Here is an 18,631-nt window from a genome sequence, read left to right on the forward strand (position 1 = left end):
AACCTATAAACTTTTGTTTTGCCAGAACTTTTTGTTTTTGTAACTTTTAGTTCTCATCAAATACTACACTTTTTAGCTTAGCCATTAGCAGAGGTTGGATTTCATGAAATTCTCTTGCATATTATGGAAAACTAAAGAGAGCTAAGGTACCATAGTTTACATAAGTGGTCCACAAAGGGCAGCGGTGATGCTGGATGTCATATAGTTGTATAAATAAACTTGAGTCTACTTGACACCTTCAATAAACTTTTATTGAAAAAAGTACCAATAAACATCAAGAAATTAAGAAAAAAAGATTTGTAGAGCAAAGCTCTGTATGTACAGCATATTGCACTACATAACAAATTGTCTTTACTTCCATATTATATCAACAACCAAAATATATATATATATATATAAACACAAAAATGAGTGCACAGTAGAGTCTCGAAAACACACAGTCAATGTTTACAAAAATGCTACATTTTCGCTGGGTCTCATTTCTTGGTATACAGAGAGTGTGTGATAATCAAGACTTCATAGAAACTGAGCAGTTAAAGGCATATTCCAGGGTTTTAGAAATACATGGAGACTTGAACTGTTCTGTAAAAATGGGCAGATATTTCATAGCTATAATCTCGTGATTAAAATGAACCACAACCATGAAATATTTTGGTTTGCCTGACTTTGTTTAGGAATGTTGCAGGTTCATTTTTTAAATTAAAATTGCCCTTGATCTCATGGACTTTAAAAAAGGACCCTTCTTGTAATAAAAATTATTTTACAAGCGAGAACTGTCCTTATAAAAGAACCCTTTTTCTTATGAAAATACATTTTAAAAAAAGTTAAGAAAGACCATGAAGAAGAAATGTTATTTAAAAAAAAAAAATTCAAAATCAAAACCTTCCTCAAAAACTTCAAATTTATATAAAGTGGAATACAAAATTAAAGACACTGATGGCTGCAGTAAAACAGACGTCCCCCTCTAGGGATACTCCACACTCACACACTATGTAATGAGTGCAGTTTGGGAACCTCATTCTAAGAAAATTATACAGGGCACCGTGGTGGCTTGTTTCCCTTTCCAGTAAATCAAACAGGTCATCGTTCTACAGCCCACTTGGTCAATGCACAGATATACGGCTGACACATGGCAAGATTTAGCCCAAGAGAACAATCCACATACTATACATTACCACAAAACAGATAGAGGACCCATGGGATCTAGAGAAACAAAGTACTTTCCAGTGCATGTTGATTACAACACAAGAGTAAAGGACTGGACACATACACTAACTCCCTGTGACTTGAGAATATGAAGGCAACTTTTTAGTGTGTGTTCTGAGTCATTTCTAATGACATCTGTATCGTTAGAAATGGGTGTGGTGAGTGATGACTCATTAAATAGAAAGGAAAGATCATATCCTGTTGAAAGCTTAAACCGTATTGACGCTGATGCGTTTCTTAACCACACATTTAATGAAAAAGGTCTGAATTAGTTGGCCCCATCCTCGGTGATGTACTCCACCCAAAAATCTATTTCTGAGTAGAAAACCCACTTCTGTAGGCCTAAAAGGTAAATCTAAGAGTTCTGTTGTTTTGAGGAGCAGTAGATGTGGTCATGTTAAATGCATTTTGGTTACACTGATTTCCAATAGTACTCATATGAATTTACAGCGACCATGGCTCCTGGTCGTTATGGAAGGCCAAAATACAAACTTTTTACTTTTAAACCTACGAGAAATAAGTAATACTAAAAAGGTATATTTTGGGTTGAGTGTGACATGAATGCAAGTCAACCCTCTCTGCAGAGTCAAACATCTGAAGCCCACACAAGTCCAAGAAAAAAATAAAAATAAAGAAAAATTAGAAGAAATTGCACACACATATGTATACAGTAGATATGGGAAAGTGTACAAAAATAAATAAAAAAGGAAAAAAATAAATTACAAAGAAAAATGAACCAATGAACAATACCCATGTAATCAAGGAGCAGCACAAAGAGGAAGTCAAGAACCAATGGTGAGACAGGGCGCTACAGGGACTGGCTCAGCGTTCAGGATCCGCAGGAAACTATAACCGCAACCACATTCAGTGCACCTCACACGCTTACTTACTACATACTCAGTAGCCCCCGTCAACACCACAGTCAGCGAGTCAGCCTGAGACTCCTCAGTCAAACTGTACCTTTATGTGTGTGCTGAGAAATAGTCAAGAGGCAATTTTAACTGAATAGGAAATAACTGACAATACCTCAAGAGGTTTTACCATAAATAAACGGGTGAAAACACTGCTCTTTTTCTAAACATGTAACAGATTCTCAAGGTTACCAGTAGCCCATACAGTCTGTCCCTGAGATATCTCTAAGAAAATGAGAGGAACCCTAATTATGCAGTGAAAAGCTTGACACATTGTAAGGAGCAAGTAATTATAGACCCCTGATATGTACTGCTCCTTGGGTCCAAACATTGGCCTGGGTTCAGCAATGAAAAACAAAACAAACAGCATCTTCAACAGTGTCTTTTACACATATTCATATTTCAACAATAACTACAGTCTTTTTCACTTCTGCTTCATTTCAGAATGTTTGTCTGCTTAGTGGTGGATCATATGTACTAAAAATATCCTAAATCCAGATCCAAGCACTGAAGACCATAATAATGTAACCCCATGAAGGTGGTGTGAGCAGAGGGGGTTCTGTTTCACAGACTGATTATGCAGTATTGTTTGGTGTTCAGAACACATATGCACTGTGAACAGCAAACCAGGACTTAGAAACCTTTCAATCGTTGCACCTGGTACACTGGTACATATAGTTTCCAGAACCTATATCCAATCCAGGCTCCAGGTTGTGTTCAGTCAGGTTTCAACATTGATCATTAGTCTTGGACATGTAAATGAGTACGATTTACAAAAAAACATGTCATAACTAAAAACCTTCATACCAGACAGGAGTTAGCTTGGTAACAATCTGAACTCTCGAGGGGTGTAAGGATAGTGCAAAAACAGTGGATCCACAGTTCCACTTCAAGGGCATGGAGGTCTGAAAACAGTCACACAAACAGAACACATCTAAAACTATGGAAATCTCATACTGGAGAATAAAACTGGGAACAAGGCTGAAACTGAACACTACATATCTGGTGAAATTGGTATAAAAATCATGGTTGAGCCAAATAGATACTAAATGTTGAATGAAAAGAACATGTTACGTTGCTCAAGCAAACACTGTGGTTGACCCTAATGTTATATGTCATTTAGTGCACTGTGCTGGACCATTAAATACACGGTAAAAGTCAGCATCCGATAACTTTAAACTAAACATCTGTTCAGTGTGCTACATCTGAGACATCACCCACAGGTAACAACTGCCGAGATGACCGCTGCACAGCAAAGTAACAATCAACCCACCAACTAGGATAGACGACTGAATCACTGTTTTCCAGTTGTGATATAATGGCAACACAGAATTATACTGAAATAACCCAGTAACTGGAAGATGGTAATTTTAACTGCAGTGATTTGTTCAAAATGAACAGTGTTGATTTTCCAATATTGACTTCTGCTTGTTTAACCAGTTAGCGATGCTCAGGACTGCAAGCTCTACCCTAACACTTCCTGAGCTGTCAAAAAGTCACAACTGTTAGCACATTACTGAATAAAGGCTCGCCTCAAACATCTGTGAACAAGACATTTAGATCACATTTTCTGGTGTGCAGACCTTTACAAGTGTAGAAACTTCCCATAGTTCCCAGTATGATGGTTATACTGAGGGATGGTGTTCAAACTCAATATCAAGAAGAGAAAATAGTACAGCAAACATAAGAAGCAAAAAAAAAAAAAAAGAGTACAAGAAAGTATAAATGTTCCTTTGAGGTGAGGTGCAAAAATAGTTGTTCTGAGAAGTTGCCTCTTTGGAAAATTAGTAAATTAACTCAATGGGTCACTTAGAAACTTCAGAAAACAAAACCGCACAACATATTTCCTTCCATTTCCTATCTGTCTCATCTTGGCTGTTAAAATTGCTCAATACTCATTCTGGCAGAAGACACTGAATAAAGGCCGATTTATGCTTCTGCCACGAATATACGCAGAGCCTGCACCGTTGTGTGTCAGCCTACAGCGCAGGGTCCACAGCTACGCTTTACATACAGTGTAGACTCTGCATGCAAAAGCATACACTGGCCTTAAGGCATTCCCAGGGTCTGTGGAGGTCATTAAAGATGGATACGTGTTGAAGTGCAAAAAATTTAGCAAGAACAATGTACTGTACAAAACTACTACACCACATGTACGTATACCAAAATATGAACATCGTCCTGTAGAGGAATCTCGGAGCATCATGGCATCTTCTTGGAAAGGAAGAAAAACAGGCAACAAAAAAAAAAAAACAAAAAAAACACACACCTGACCTTGTATAAAAGTTTTTTGTCTCCGTCCCGCGGTGACTTTTTGTCCCCCTTCTATTCCCCCCACCCAAAAACAGACCCGTGTTAGATTTGACAGTGCCTTTAGGAGTCCAGTTCCTCAGAGAGATGAAGAAAAAAGGAGGTGAGGGGAAGACCCTCTCACCTCCGTCCTGCTCTGCCTCCTCCAGCAATGAACCCTCTGTCAAACAGTAGGCTGAGCAGAGCTGTGGCCAGGCGCCACCACAGCAGCCCCTGGTTCCTTTGGTTTAGATGATACTGAAACAACAAATAGACAAAACATAGGCCGGTTAGTGCACACTACTGAAACTCAATCACATAATACAGTGTTAAAAACACTGGGTTTTCAGTGTGAGGTTTAGTTTGTGTTGGCTGTAATGTCTGCTGATTGACAGCAAGCACAGTGAAAAGGGTCAACTGGGAAGAGATTAAGACAGAACCAGACACCAGAGCAACTGTGGTATTTTCCTAACAGTCTGATTCTGTCCCCAACACTTATTAGAGAGGCCCCCCTTTGTGTGTGGGATCCCTACACAATCCGGGCTTCCCAGCAGACATTCCGCGCCATAAACACATTCATCATACGGTCACACTTTTTCTAATATTTCTGGCAGAGACCAGCAGCCAGTGGCGCAGGAGGAGACTCTCTCAGGTTTGCGAGCCAATTGGATTGTGTGCGATTAGGGGGATAATGCTATCTCTGCCATTGAGAAGCTGAGATAAGATAATTGCACCAAATGGGATTAGGGAGCTCTTGATGAGAGGCACCGAGTCTGTGGAAAACACATATCTGCATAAGAGAGTTACAGTAGTCCAAAAGCTCGTCTGCAGACAAAAGGCAGACTCCACAACGTCTGATAGTGCAACAGCTTTTTTCAGAACATATGACATGACAATGCACCAAAGTTTGCTACCTTCTCTTGGCAGTATTCAGCTTTTATTTACAAAAGCCAAAATATCTAAATGCAGATATTAGACATGCCATATTTATATGATTGTTGAGATGGTGTCCAAACATTGACCTAGTTACCGGTCAAGAACTGCTACTATGATAAGCCTATGAGTTTCCATAGTCTTATCAGTGTGAAGTAAACATTTCTTGGTGTTGCATAACCTTATCCAGGATCCAACCAGCATGTGCACTTACTATAAGCTGAATTTTGTTAAGAAAAATTAAGAAGTAAAAAACAATCATGGCAAAGACTGATGTGAATATAACTGCAGACCCTGCAGCCCAAAACTAGCCTTCTATTGTATTACATATCTAAATCATGCCCATTTTTATTATTAGGACATAAAAACAGCATGTCTGCTTCATATAAACATAAGCAATATTATTATACAGCACAGAGTACATGAGCTCACCACAATACATGTGTTGGCAGCCATCATGGCGCGACTTTGTAAACACTGGCATGCCTTAAGTCTTTTAAATTTAAATCCAAATTACATGAGATTATAATAAGTTATAACTCCGGGATCAAACAATAAGGCAGAATGACCACATCAGGGCAATTATATGTACATTGTATGTCGATATGCATAATATGTAATGGTGTTCATGAGCTTCAATATTTGACTATAAAAGCTGCAGCAGTAAAATAAGTCAACTAAGGTATTCATCACACCAGTAAGTGCTAGTGTTTACTAGCAGAAACATTAGAAACAACTGATCTTCATAAAAGAAAACACAATGCTGCTGTGACACTGGCCTGTTGCCCTGCTCACTATCAGGCTGAGAGACTCATCAAGACAAACAGAGAGAAAAAGCAGAATGAGAAAAAGAGGTGTGCACAGGCCTGTCACAACTTAGTCATGAGTCACGCCACCAACTGTCAAAATGAGACTCTAAATTTAGCCGGTGAAAGAGTCTAGCCAGATGCTCTATGTCGTCACTCTGACACTAGCCTGATGTGCTTTATCAGTGTCCCATGTGGGCTGTCTGTCAAGCCAGCTGCTCAGAAGCTCAGCCTTATATTCGGAGCAAACAGGCCTCGATGTCAAGTAACTGTGGATTAGTCACATCAGGGAGGAGACATAGAGCCAAGGAAAAATACAAACAAATAAAGTGGTATTGAAAAATAAAGAATGGCATAAATGGACACACCATCAACAGAACTCATCACAGATCTATGAATGAAAAGTAAATATCCAAAGCCAGCCTCATATGTTTTTATTTCCACAGCAACTCCACCCCCCTCACTCCCCACCCCCTTTGCGAGTGCTGAAAGGAGAGAGCGTCATGCCCTCAACTGGAACAGTGAAGAGATAAAGCCACAAACACTGCGTGCGTGCAGACACGCACTCAGACGGCAACACACGCAGGCGATATTCAACCCAGCTTTCAACACCTATCGAAAGCACCAGGAGTCAGCTCTCTTAAAAAAACATGGGGATGAAACCTAACTCTGCTCCTTGTCCTGTGCAGGCTGAAGCAGTCTTCCTGCCATTGTGACTGTCATTATTGCTATGTCTCAAATTGCGGTCCGGCTAATGTCAGCCCTCCTCTGGGGACCTCAGAATCCCCTCCAGCCCTCTATGACTGAGGAGCAATTTATCTGTCAGCATCCCCCAGCACTCCTTCGCTACCTAATCCCTCCTTTCGCCAGGGGCCATGGGCTTCCACGGAGAACGCTCAGAGCCAGATCGCTCCCATTACCATCAAGAAGAAGCCACTTAGACGGCTAAGGGATGAGGATCTGCACTGCAAACTGCAATCACCGACTGACAGGAGCAGATGAGAATGGGAACTGACAAACAGTAACTATTATCAAGTGAGAGTTTTTGTACTGACTGTCAGACCGTGTGATAGTGAGAAGTGAGAGAGAGCAAAAAGCAGAAAAACAAGTATGGGTGTATTCATGCATGAGCATGTACACATGCACACACGCACACACGCACAATACAATTAATTGCACAACCAGAGCCAGAAATAACAATTACAGAGGGTGCAGTAAAATCACACATCCACAACCACACATCAGTGGGTCGTAAAAAAACAAACACATCTCTGCTACAGCCGGGCGCACAGCAGACACGGGGAGAAATGGAGTTATTCACTTCAAAGACCAGTACAGCAGTCTCTGTGCAAGTTAGCTTTACAAACTCCTTGCTCATTGTAATGTAGGTCAAAATTCTCTTTATCAGTCATTCAGTATTACAGTGAGTATCTCAGGAGATGACTTCACAAGACTTTTTTCACTCTGACTGTCCTCTCCGCTGTTTACTCAACCAGCAAAAGGCGCACAAGCCACTTCCTCATCCCCTGACCTAGGCCTGTCTCCGTTGTGCGTCATTAAAAGCCAACCACACACACACCACAGCAACCCTCCTGTCTGACCGTCTGCGTGAGCCTGCCAGTGTCACAATACATGAGTCATGCTGTGCTGGAGGGGTATAAATAACATTAATTTGATAAGTGCATGAGAAAATCTGAAACTTTTGCACACTTTAAAGTATGGAGTTTTTAAAAAAAGGTATTATATGCAGTGTGGGAAAAGTTGTTTTCCCAAAAGAGAAATTTTAAGACAACTGTAGATGGGTGCTTATGTGATCATTTGAGGTTCATTTCCAAACCTCATCCCCTGACATACATGATTATACTATCATTATAGATAGCAACCCCCCACCCACCCAACAGCTTACAGCTGCCTACACCTCTTATTTGTGTGTCTCTTATGGCTGCTCCTCCTGGCTGGAGACTCCCTGCAACCACAGCTACTCTCCTCTGCGCTCACGTGCTGAGCTTCGGGTTACAACATGTTTACCTACTTCCACCACTTCTGCTTTTTCCTTGATGTATCACTATTTCTGTCTATGTCTATCACATTTTACAACACACCCCCATAGAAGCAATATAATGCAGCACACCAGACAGTGTGCTGCATTATATTGCATTATATTCTATGGTGTTGCAACGGTGTCGCCCTGATCAGACCGGTGGTCAGTGTGACAGGTATCCTCCATGGCACTTGCCTGCACAGCACACTGAGGCAACAGGAGAAAAGAGAGACAGAGGCAGAGAGAAATAAACAGGAAGAGGAGGCAGAGGGAGGGCCTGGGGTTGGCGAGGTGGGGGAAGGGTTGTCCTGGTTCAGCAATGCCTTTGGCTTAAGGAGGAGGAGGAGGGGGGGTATAACACGCTGGGCTAAAGTTCTGCATGTGCACAGCCTCTCCAAAGCAAATATGAAGCAAACACAATGAAGGAGAGCAAACTTTTGACCCACTGTAAATCTCTGCTAGATTGACATGAAATCCAAATATTAATAAAACTAAATGTGTGGATGGTGTTCCTAATGTGTGGACCGCACTCTGCTCTGACTCTATAAACACACTTTTAAACTCCCTCTCTAACACAAAAAGACACACACAAACACAGATTGCCTTCTAGTTTGATGGTGGTAGTGATACACATGGCACAAAGTTAAAGCCTGGGGAAAGTCAAAATAAACAGTGCATACTTTGACCTATCTCAGCTACTGACATAATGAGCTTTCATTACAAACAACATAACATTGTTTTGGAGCAGTAAAGTTTCGGTTTACCACTGAGACCCAGCAGCCTCCAGTCGACAATAAACTAATTACATCTATCAGAGCAAACAGCTTGTTGTTGCCGTCAGCATATTATTATAGTGAATGTTTGATTCGTAGAAAAGTGTATCCCCCTGACTTTATTGCATTTTATTTTGCCACCTGAGCTTAAGTATCCTATCTAGAGACAATCTAAATGACAGGAAAGAGATTTGTTTGCCTAGTGGCATTTACAGGTAGCAATCTGTTAGTCAAATTTGAAAACTGTCAGAACAATATTTACAACACACTTACATCAGGACTGTCTGCACGCAACACTTAATATAGGGCCATAAAAGGAGATTCTGTTACTGCTCGGGATATAAGTGGTCAGTTACACTTGTATGCTGCTATCAAACTAGAAACCAAGTTGTCTGGAGTGGGTTTTTAGAGTCAGCAGGATGCATCTTTTCTTCTCACCAGTTGCAAGTGTTCTCGGTGAAATTGGTCTCCTATCAGCTGGAGTTTCTGGCCAATACACGCCTCCACACTGTGCACGAGAGGTTGCTGCCTGGGTAGCTGCTCCATCCTGTTTTGCTCCTCTTCTCTTTCTTGTTGCCTCACTTCCTGATCCCCAACAAGTTCAAAATGTGCCGGGAAGTGCAATCGAAAACCTGCGTTGCCTGTTGAGCATCAAGGCTGATATTTATTATTTTGTAAACATCAGCAAATGTTCAGTATGACAATATAATTATGGCAATGCACACCTGACAAGCCATTCTTAATGTGATTAGGTGATGACACAGAGTCAAAGTACAAAGTACTGCTGAACGTGGCTTTGACCAGTCTGACTGCTCGGCTTTTACAGCTTTCCCTGCTGTTGTATTTCATTTTAATCACATCTCATGAGCAATTTAAGAGTTTCATAAGTCACTCACATACAACAAACTCATAATACACTGATTTAAGGTCAGTCAGTTGTAATGTAGCTACTTTGGCGCCAATGTAATTTTGATGTCACTGATAATCAGTCGTCTGTGCAGTCTCTTACGCAGGTGAGCACTTCTGTCATGTGCCTTCAGTGACAATGCAAGTCTGGCGCCTTTTGAATAGCAAAGCAGCTGGGTACACTCCACACACACCATAAAAGCTGCTGTGATCACGACTATCAGGCGCCAGGGGTGAGATCAGTATGGCAACAGCGTTACCCATTTCTCACAGTAAATCTAACATAGCATTGTGCTTCAGTTTTACAACACTGGTTATCATGCACAAGACACGTCATCAGCCTCACCGTAGAAGAGTGGTCTTGGCTCCTCTGCGACTCCACAGGGCAGCATGCCGTTGTTCAGCGCCAAGGCAGGGCCAGGTGTCTGTGTGCCCCGGTCTTCACACTTTATCTCCCTGAACGTGGTGCGCCAGAAGTGGGGGTCTGGCTCAAACACATCATCCTCCTCATCGTCCATACGGGGGCACTATGTGATGAACAGCCTTAAAAGTAACAGGACAGAGAAAGAAAGGGTATTACAACAACTGAATACAGAGCGTCTGCCTAGTAGTGAAAACATAAATCAAATGTATCCTTCACTAACGATTGCAACCTTGGGTATGGCTGCATTAGGTCTGATGAGATGATGTCAGACACATCCATTATTGGTTCATTCTTCTAAAGCATTCATTATCATTATAGACAACCTGTCTGGTCTATAATGAGTGCCCTCAAATCAATAAAACCACAGTGGGCAAGTTGGGGGAAAGAAAATGGATAAACGGTCTGCCTTTATTTGTGGCAAAGAAGCCTACGCTTATTTAGACAAATGACTCTGTTCATCTCAGTGATGAAACCACACAGTTCACTGTGGTTAGGAGACTCAATCAGTTGAGCTACATTCATATAAATGAGAGTGTGGCTGATTATTTTAAACTAGAGGTAGATTCTGCCTTACCTGTGCTAAGCAGTCCCATGATGACTGACTTACACTGTGTACTTTTGAATCAAATCATTGCAAGTATTAGTGCTCAGTAAACATATCATTATGTGAAATTTATATGGTATGACAAGCATAATAAAAATCCCTCATTATAATCCATGAGAGAACTCTACCGCAGTGCAGAGAAGACTTGGGCATCTCTCCAGTGTCAGTGATGCACTCTACCCAACCCTGAAGAAATAGTGGGTCAAGGAGTTATCAAAATATGGGGGAAATTCAAGTTGCCTCACCAGCTAACCCCCAAGTAACTATCGAGTTGTAATACAGGGTTAGACTACTACCACACTTCCAAATTAGGGTCCACGGCAAAAGGGTAATGACAGTCTTTGAGGAAAATCCTGAGCCACTCTCTCTACCCTGGTCTGTCAGCTTGCCAGCTCCCTGAGAAGCAGTTTTCATTTCTGCACCCAACATAAGCAGATTGGGCTGCCTGTAGCATGCCCAGACCTCACCATATACTGTGTGCATTCACAATAAACCCTGTGTGTAAAACCACTTAATGCTTTGTTTTAACAAACAAAGAGTAAGAACACGGAAGGCTCAGAAAAAAAAAAAAAAAAAAAAAAAACAATCCCAGGCTCAACTTGCAGAGAGACTAAGTTACTCTCTGAGCTGCTGCCCAGGCAGTGAGCTGTTTGTGTCAGACAGTGGCTCCCTCTGCTGCAGGCAAACTAACCCTAACAAAGGGGGAAGGAGGGAGAGGTGGTGGTGGCGTTTCTATCCAGCGGCACTGAATCCCTCACATCACCACACCATTTCCACTTTTTCTAACTTTATGCACATCAAAGCTGAAAAACACCCTCATCAAACTCAAAGCGTCAGGATTCTGATTAATAATCTACATTCATACAGGTATTTGTTTTTTTTTGGTAAAAAACACATTTATTGTAAGCGATGTAAAAATAATTACAAAGTAAAAAAAAAAAAAAAAAAAAAAAAAGTAATGTCTACTGTTCACATGTAAAATCCCATTTACGCACATTTTATTACTTTGCTCTGTGGGAAAATGAAAGTGACTACCTTTAATAAAGGACTGAAATCCGACAGCGACACACTTGGTGTAAAAACAGTCAGAAGTCCATCCACTACCTGGGCTCTGTAAACCGGGAAAGCCGGTGTTTTTCAAATCTCTGCTGTGTCAATGACAGGCAGGATTACACTAAACCCAGATCTGAGTTGGGCTGTTTCGGTGTTTTCGGCACAGTAACGTGCACGGACAAATGTCGCAACCACTTTGTTACAGCTGATCCAGCGACAACACCGACACGTTGTTTGTTGTCCCTTCGTGCGGACGCAGATGTCGCTTAAAGTCAGTGCCGACAAAAAGAATAAAAAAGCTGAGTAAGGTTATTTTTTTGTTTTAAAGGCGTTTTGGACGAACTCACCACAGAAATGGTCTTCGTTGTTACAGTCCTCTTACCCTAAGAAAAAAAACAGACCCCTGGTTCAATATCCTGGTAAGTCAAGGGAGTTTAGTCCGTATCACCTCCACGACTACTTCCATTCTGTGAGGACTACTGCAACAAGCCGATTTAATTTCGCCGACGTCAGCTCCGAGCTGACTCCGCCGCCGGGGCGTGGTGCGGAGCCTTAGCCACGAACCCCTCTTAAAGGGCGGGGGTTGCTGTCGGCACACTCCGCTGGACGCCGCACGTACGCACGGCGTGTCCCTTTAAGACACGGATAACATGCAGTCTGTTTGACCAATCGTCGCGTTTGTTTTTGTCCCGCCTCCTCCAGCGCACATTCAGACACGTGGCCGGGAAATTCCCCGTAGCAAAAACCGCTTCCACAACCTGCACTGAACTGCTGTCACCGGGAGTTTTATATTGCTCTGTATTTAGACAGGAAAATATAAAGGCTAAAGCTACTGTGTGTTCATAGGTTCTCTGATAGAGGCCTGCCAAAAGAGTCACAGTTAATAATTGTAATTAATGAAAATATTTGTGTCATTGCAGCTTATATAGTCTTATGACGATGTACAGTATTCTTCATATATTTTAATAATACTATGTTATCTCTGTAAGACTGCAGTAATACAATAAATCACTGTGGTACTATCAGCCAAGCCTACATTTCATCTATAAGGTGTATTAGTTTGTAATTCCTTTCTTCCTTTGTATTTTCTATTGGGAATAATAAAGCAGTCTCCATCCCTTAATCCAGTTGCTCCACTGTAGGCCAATAAAGTGAAAACCATTACACTTTCCCATGTTATTTCAGCGTTATTATCTAATATAATATTATATATTTCACTATATTGTCCACATTTAATTGTCATTTTGCCAAAACAGTTGACTTTTTATTCCATGTAGGCGGAAATGACCTAGATCCCACTGGAAGTGGCCTAGATCTTAATCAGTCTAATTTGGCACCTGTACGCAGACTGTATGGGTGTATTGTAGGTTGTACAAGGTTATTGACATAGATCAATTTTAACAGTTTAAATTAGTAGGTAGGTAACTAAGGCAGGAGGCTAATGTCTAGCCATCACATAAAAAAGCAAGTTATTGTTATTCTAGATATGGTCTTCTAGAGGAATTACAAAACCTGTAAAGTCAATTGACGCGTTCAGCATTTAGAGACATATACAGACACATACAGATACTGCTAACTTCAGAACACAAATTCACAATATCTTTATCTACTACAGGTGTTTATGGTCCAGATCTAGGCAGTTCTTGATCAGATCTACAGAAGTTACCTTCTTTCAATAAAAAATAGATAAAAACAGACATTTTTTCAGCTGAACACATATCTTGACAGCTCACAATGTCCACGCTGGTTTGACTGTAGCTGAAGTGTTGTCATGAAAGGCAGGGCAGGTGCTGATGATCTGCCCCCTTCCCACAGGGACTATCAGTGATCAATAAACCCCCAGACAGCTGGAGTTGAGTCCCACCCTCTGCATTCTCTCACAGAGCATCACCCTGCCCCCATCTTTCGCACTCCCTGTCCTTTAGAAGTCACGGTTTCCTGCTTCCACTGTCCTGCCTGAATTAGACAGGACAAACATTTGGACTTTGTCCCACCTGTGGTTCATCCAAATAGGTGGGGATGCACTAGGGAAGAGGTATTGGTTTCCTCACTCTCTGTGATATTGGAAACATGAACAGTTCTTGCATGAGTGACCACTGTAAACAATAAAAGGTTCAAAGGTCTGGTATTATTTGCAGCCTCCTTTAACGTTTGGGTAAAACAACTTCAGGGACTGTCAAGAAAACAGCTGTAATTTCTACAGAGAAAGTAAGAATCTTGATAAGACTGGTTAACATTGGATGCAACTGAAGACATTACAATGTGCTGTAATATCAGTTTGGAAAAAGCAGCTATGCATGGGTCAGATATCCTTTTTATGTTGTTACAAAGCCTTTGAATATTTTGCTGTTCAAAAATCCTGAAATCCATCCATCCATTTTCTATACCCCCTTATTCCTTAACCAGGGTTACAGGGATCTGCTGGAGCCTATCCCAGCTCTCTTTGGGTGAAAGGCAGGGGTCCACCCTGGACAGGTCACCAGTCCATCACAGGGCCACATAGAGACAAACAACCTCACACACTCACACTCACTCCTATGGGCAATTTAGAGTCACCAGTCAATCTGTTACATGTTTTTGGACTGTGGGAGGAAACCAGAGTACCTGGAGAAAACCCACACAAGCTCAGGGCCGGGTTGCGAACCCACAACCTTCTTGCTGTGAGGTAACAGTGCTAACCACTCAGACACCATGCTGCCCAAAGTCCTGAAATAAAATATTAAAAACCTTAGAATAAATTATTGATGACAATACATATATCTTAAGAAAACAAACCTAAGTTATTCATTAACATGCATTAGTGCTTGAGAGCAGAAATCATTGAGGCCACAAGGTAACTCTCAGTGGAGCACAAAGACAGGGTTCTATAGTGTAAATAATTAATATGAATAAATTCGCTCCAGCTCTTACCATATCTAGAAACATCAATTTTAAATTCAGCACACTGTGAATAAACTAATCAAGCTGTGTCTGTCAGTACGGGGATTAGGGATTGACTGGTCTTAAAGTCTTTGAAGTGCCCACCCACAAATCATATTTGTGTACCTCTTTCAGAAAGAACTCTCACTGAAATAAGGCTATATTAATAGGATATGATCCCTGCCAAATATCAGTTCATGTTTTTTTTAGGATCTCCAAGGATAAACAATATTGTCACTGACTTGTGGTTGCATTGTAGAAGAAAGCGTTCATAAACAAGTTCCCATAAATGCCTGAGAAGCCTGGGAGAAAGGAGGCAGGCATCAGTGTATGTTACATCAGAAAGCTGTTTTAAAAGAGCGATGCAAGCACACCCACACACACTTTCAAAAACGGGCATGCACGTACCCATGCACAAAAGTATGCCCAAACACACTTGGCTGCACAATCACATGCCCTACTTCCTCTCTAACCTCAACAACCCATTCTCTCTTTTGATATCTTATTCTCTATATGAAAGTACATGCACATGTATCACAAACACACAATACAGAGACAGACACACTGTCTTCCACCAAAACATTCTCATCATGTGAGTCCTGCCTGGAAACTAGAAAGGAGGGATTTCATTTGCTCTAACTGGACATGTTTCATGGTAACTGCGTCCTGACTGTAAGCCAGTTAGATGAGACAACACACTGACCCAATGACAGAGATCATACTGGAGCAGTGACCTGATAACAAAAGAGGGCTTGCTTTCTTGTTTTTTTTTTTTTTGTTGTTGTTTTTTTTGTTTTTTGTTGTGGTGCTTCTCATGTCAACTTCAGCCAAAAGAAGCCCTGAGGACACCAAATAATCTTTGTCTTTGGCTTTCATATTGTATCACTGTGATTCAGATAGTATTTTTAGATATTTCCCTGAAATTTTAACTGAATAATATGGTCAGGATTAGTCTGATCAGGGTCCATGTCGGCATAGGTGACAGCCTCATATAGGAATATTCATCCATCCATCCATCATCTATACCCACTTGTTCCTAATTAGGGTCACAGGGATCTGCTGGAGCCTATCCCAGCGCTCCTTGGGTGAAAGGCAGGGGTACACCCTGGACAGGTCACAAGTCCATCACAGGGCCCATATGGGAATAGCCTGAGGTTTACTATCATGCCATGAAAGTCTTCTGTTGTTTTTTAGAATTAAATTACCTGAAATATTTATGCAAACACTGACTTTTGCTTAAACAAGTACCAATCAGCTAAGGACAAATGCTTAGCTGTCTGTAAAGGGAGCCATCCATCCATCATCTACTACTTATCCTGGTTCATCCAGGGTCGCGGGGGGTGGGGGGGCTGGCATGTAAGTGGATTACATACAGATTTTTATCTGGTAGCTAGGTGACACAACAGTCAGAAATTACACCCCAGTGAAGAGAAAACACCTGGGAAAAGTAGGTCCAACTTTTCTACAGTCCTTGAAGGTCCTCTCAGGTGATAACTGATTGAATAATGTAGCAGGCGTGGAGAGGCAGAGTGGGGTAATTCTGCGCTTGAACCCAGCCTCTTTCAGTAATTGTGGAGGTGAGGCTAATTATGAGGCAGTGAAATCTGATCTGGCTGCCGTAACTGAGAGCCCTGACACAAATGGCCACCTTTGTTGGTGCTGTCTGGTAGTCGTACATCCCCGTCTGGCTGTGGACTGCTGGCCAAACCTCACACTCTCAAAGTGAGTCAGCTACAGTCTTTGTTAATGTAGTGGATCATCCCACTCATTGCAAATACTCACTCTCAAGAGAAGTACAGGAATGGATAGAAGTTTTTAAAAAAAGTGATTTCTCCATGACATATTTTAAAAATATACAATATCTCAAAAAGAGGTCATACCTCCTTCATTTTTTTCTTTCATTTCAGTGATTTGATCCTAATATTATAAGTATAAGTATTTGTCTGGGTAGCCAGAGTCTGATATACTGTAGTTCATTCCTCTTTCACAGTGTGATTACTGTAGTTTTAATCTGAGTCAATTCAACATTGTCCTGCTGTTGTAAACAGTTATTAGCTCAACAAATCCAGTCAAAGCACTTCTAAATAAAAGCTTTCTTCCTCTTTAACACCTGTTAAAATAACATTTCCCACTACATTGCTAGCATTTGCAAGTGTATACATACAGAATATATAGCATATATGTGAAAAATGTGTTAAATGTGGGCATCACTAAGATAAATGATATTTTAGACAAACCTTTTAGGGAATTCTTTCTAAATTCACATTCAAAAAAGTGATTTTAAACCATGTTGTGCTGTCTCTATCAATGTTGTACCTTAGATATTTTTATTCCATTCATCTCGGTTGGAAAAGGCAAAGCTGAGATCTGAAACTATTGCGTCACATCTACCTGTTTGGCTCACACTGACCCTTTGCTGAACCAACCACCATTTGATCTCCACTCCAGGCATAGCTGTGCACGAAACAGTGCAGTTCATGATATATCTGAGACACATCCAAGTTCAGCAGTTCACAGACTGCAGGTGATGCTTTCATGTCAAGCGAGAAGAATCAGTTGAAATGTGAAGGCTTGTCTTCATGTTTCTTTCGATATTTTGCCCGTTGGCTACTTCCAGGCTGGAGTCGTCTTGATAACTCTGGGCTTTGCTTAATGAGACTGACTGGTGTGTCGAACAGCTCAGCTCACTCAGAAAATGAGAGTGTGTGCGTGGCAACGGCAGCAACACTCATGCACGAACACGCACGTGGTAGATAAGATGGGATAACTGTGTGGGAGAGCTGACCAGTTATCCAGCCCTCACAGAGACCCCCTGTTTAATCTGCCTCACACATTAAAGCCACAGCACCTCAAAGCAGGCATGTCCTAACAGCTGTGGACATGACTCCGTCTGTCCCTCTGAAATGAGGCAGCACAGCGGTGTCCACAGCCGTGCAGCAGTGAAGGAGAGGATGAAAACTGGGAGGTTGCCCACTATGAGTGAGTCAATCTCACACCAGGGTTATGACAATCCAAAGAGCCCTCACAACCCAACACAGCCCTTCAAGCCCACACAAAGAGCTTTACTCCACCATTAAAGGCGTCACAGTGGTCCTTCAGCGCTTTGAAATGCTGATATTGTTTTCTACAGGCTTTTCGTCGTGCTTTGAACACAAAATCCCCAGAAGTAATAATAAAAAAAGATCAAATAAAAGCAACAAATGGCTTAATATTTAATCATTGTTGATCATTAAACAATTTAAATAAAGCTGATTACAATCTGTGCTCTGCCTTTTAAAGCAGTACAGAACAACCGCAGCTGTATCAGGATTTATTTATTTGCGACTTAATTAACTGTAGATGGCTCAAAGGCGGCCTGCTGCTGCGTGGAGGTCCAGCTTAGAGGCCTACGAGCAGTGTGAGGAAAAGCACCATTAATGACATCTATCATCAGCTACTAATTACGCTGCCTGTAGGGCCGACTGGATCCGATTTCAGCTTTGGGCCCCAGCCACCAAACACTTAGCATTCATATTTAATCACACCTCATTATCTACCGACAATGAAGGAAGGAGACACAGACCTTACCTGATATGCCAGACAGACACAGTCAACATACAGACAGAAAAGAAAAGCTGTCACCTGCAAAGACAAACAGCAGTAACACATATGTAGCCCCCCGTCAGTGGGCATGTGGAGAAAAAAAAAAAGTCTCTGCTCTTGAAGTGACTCAACCTCTTTGATGAGAGGTAGTGCTCCAATTCTGTGCTTTCTCAGCAACTTGGTC

General features: G+C 41.5%; 1 protein-coding gene across 1 annotated transcript; it reads right to left on the bottom strand.

Annotated features, from left to right (window-relative positions):
• Window positions 1–233: 233 nt before the first annotated feature.
• Window positions 234–12,428, bottom strand: bmf1 (BCL2 modifying factor 1). Its single transcript, XM_026308981.2, has 4 exons — window positions 12,294–12,428; window positions 10,212–10,408; window positions 9,398–9,600; window positions 234–4,664 (listed from the first exon to the last, which is right to left on the bottom strand). The coding sequence occupies exons 2-4, from the start codon at window positions 10,381–10,383 to the stop codon at window positions 4,548–4,550; spliced, it is 492 nt and encodes a 163-aa protein (XP_026164766.1). The 5' UTR covers window positions 10,384–10,408; window positions 12,294–12,428; the 3' UTR covers window positions 234–4,547.
• Window positions 12,429–18,631: the final 6,203 nt, after the last annotated feature.

The sequence above is a fragment of the Mastacembelus armatus genome, chromosome 22 (genome assembly GCF_900324485.2).
Source record: "Mastacembelus armatus chromosome 22, fMasArm1.2, whole genome shotgun sequence".
Lineage (NCBI taxonomy): Eukaryota > Metazoa > Chordata > Actinopteri > Synbranchiformes > Mastacembelidae > Mastacembelus > Mastacembelus armatus.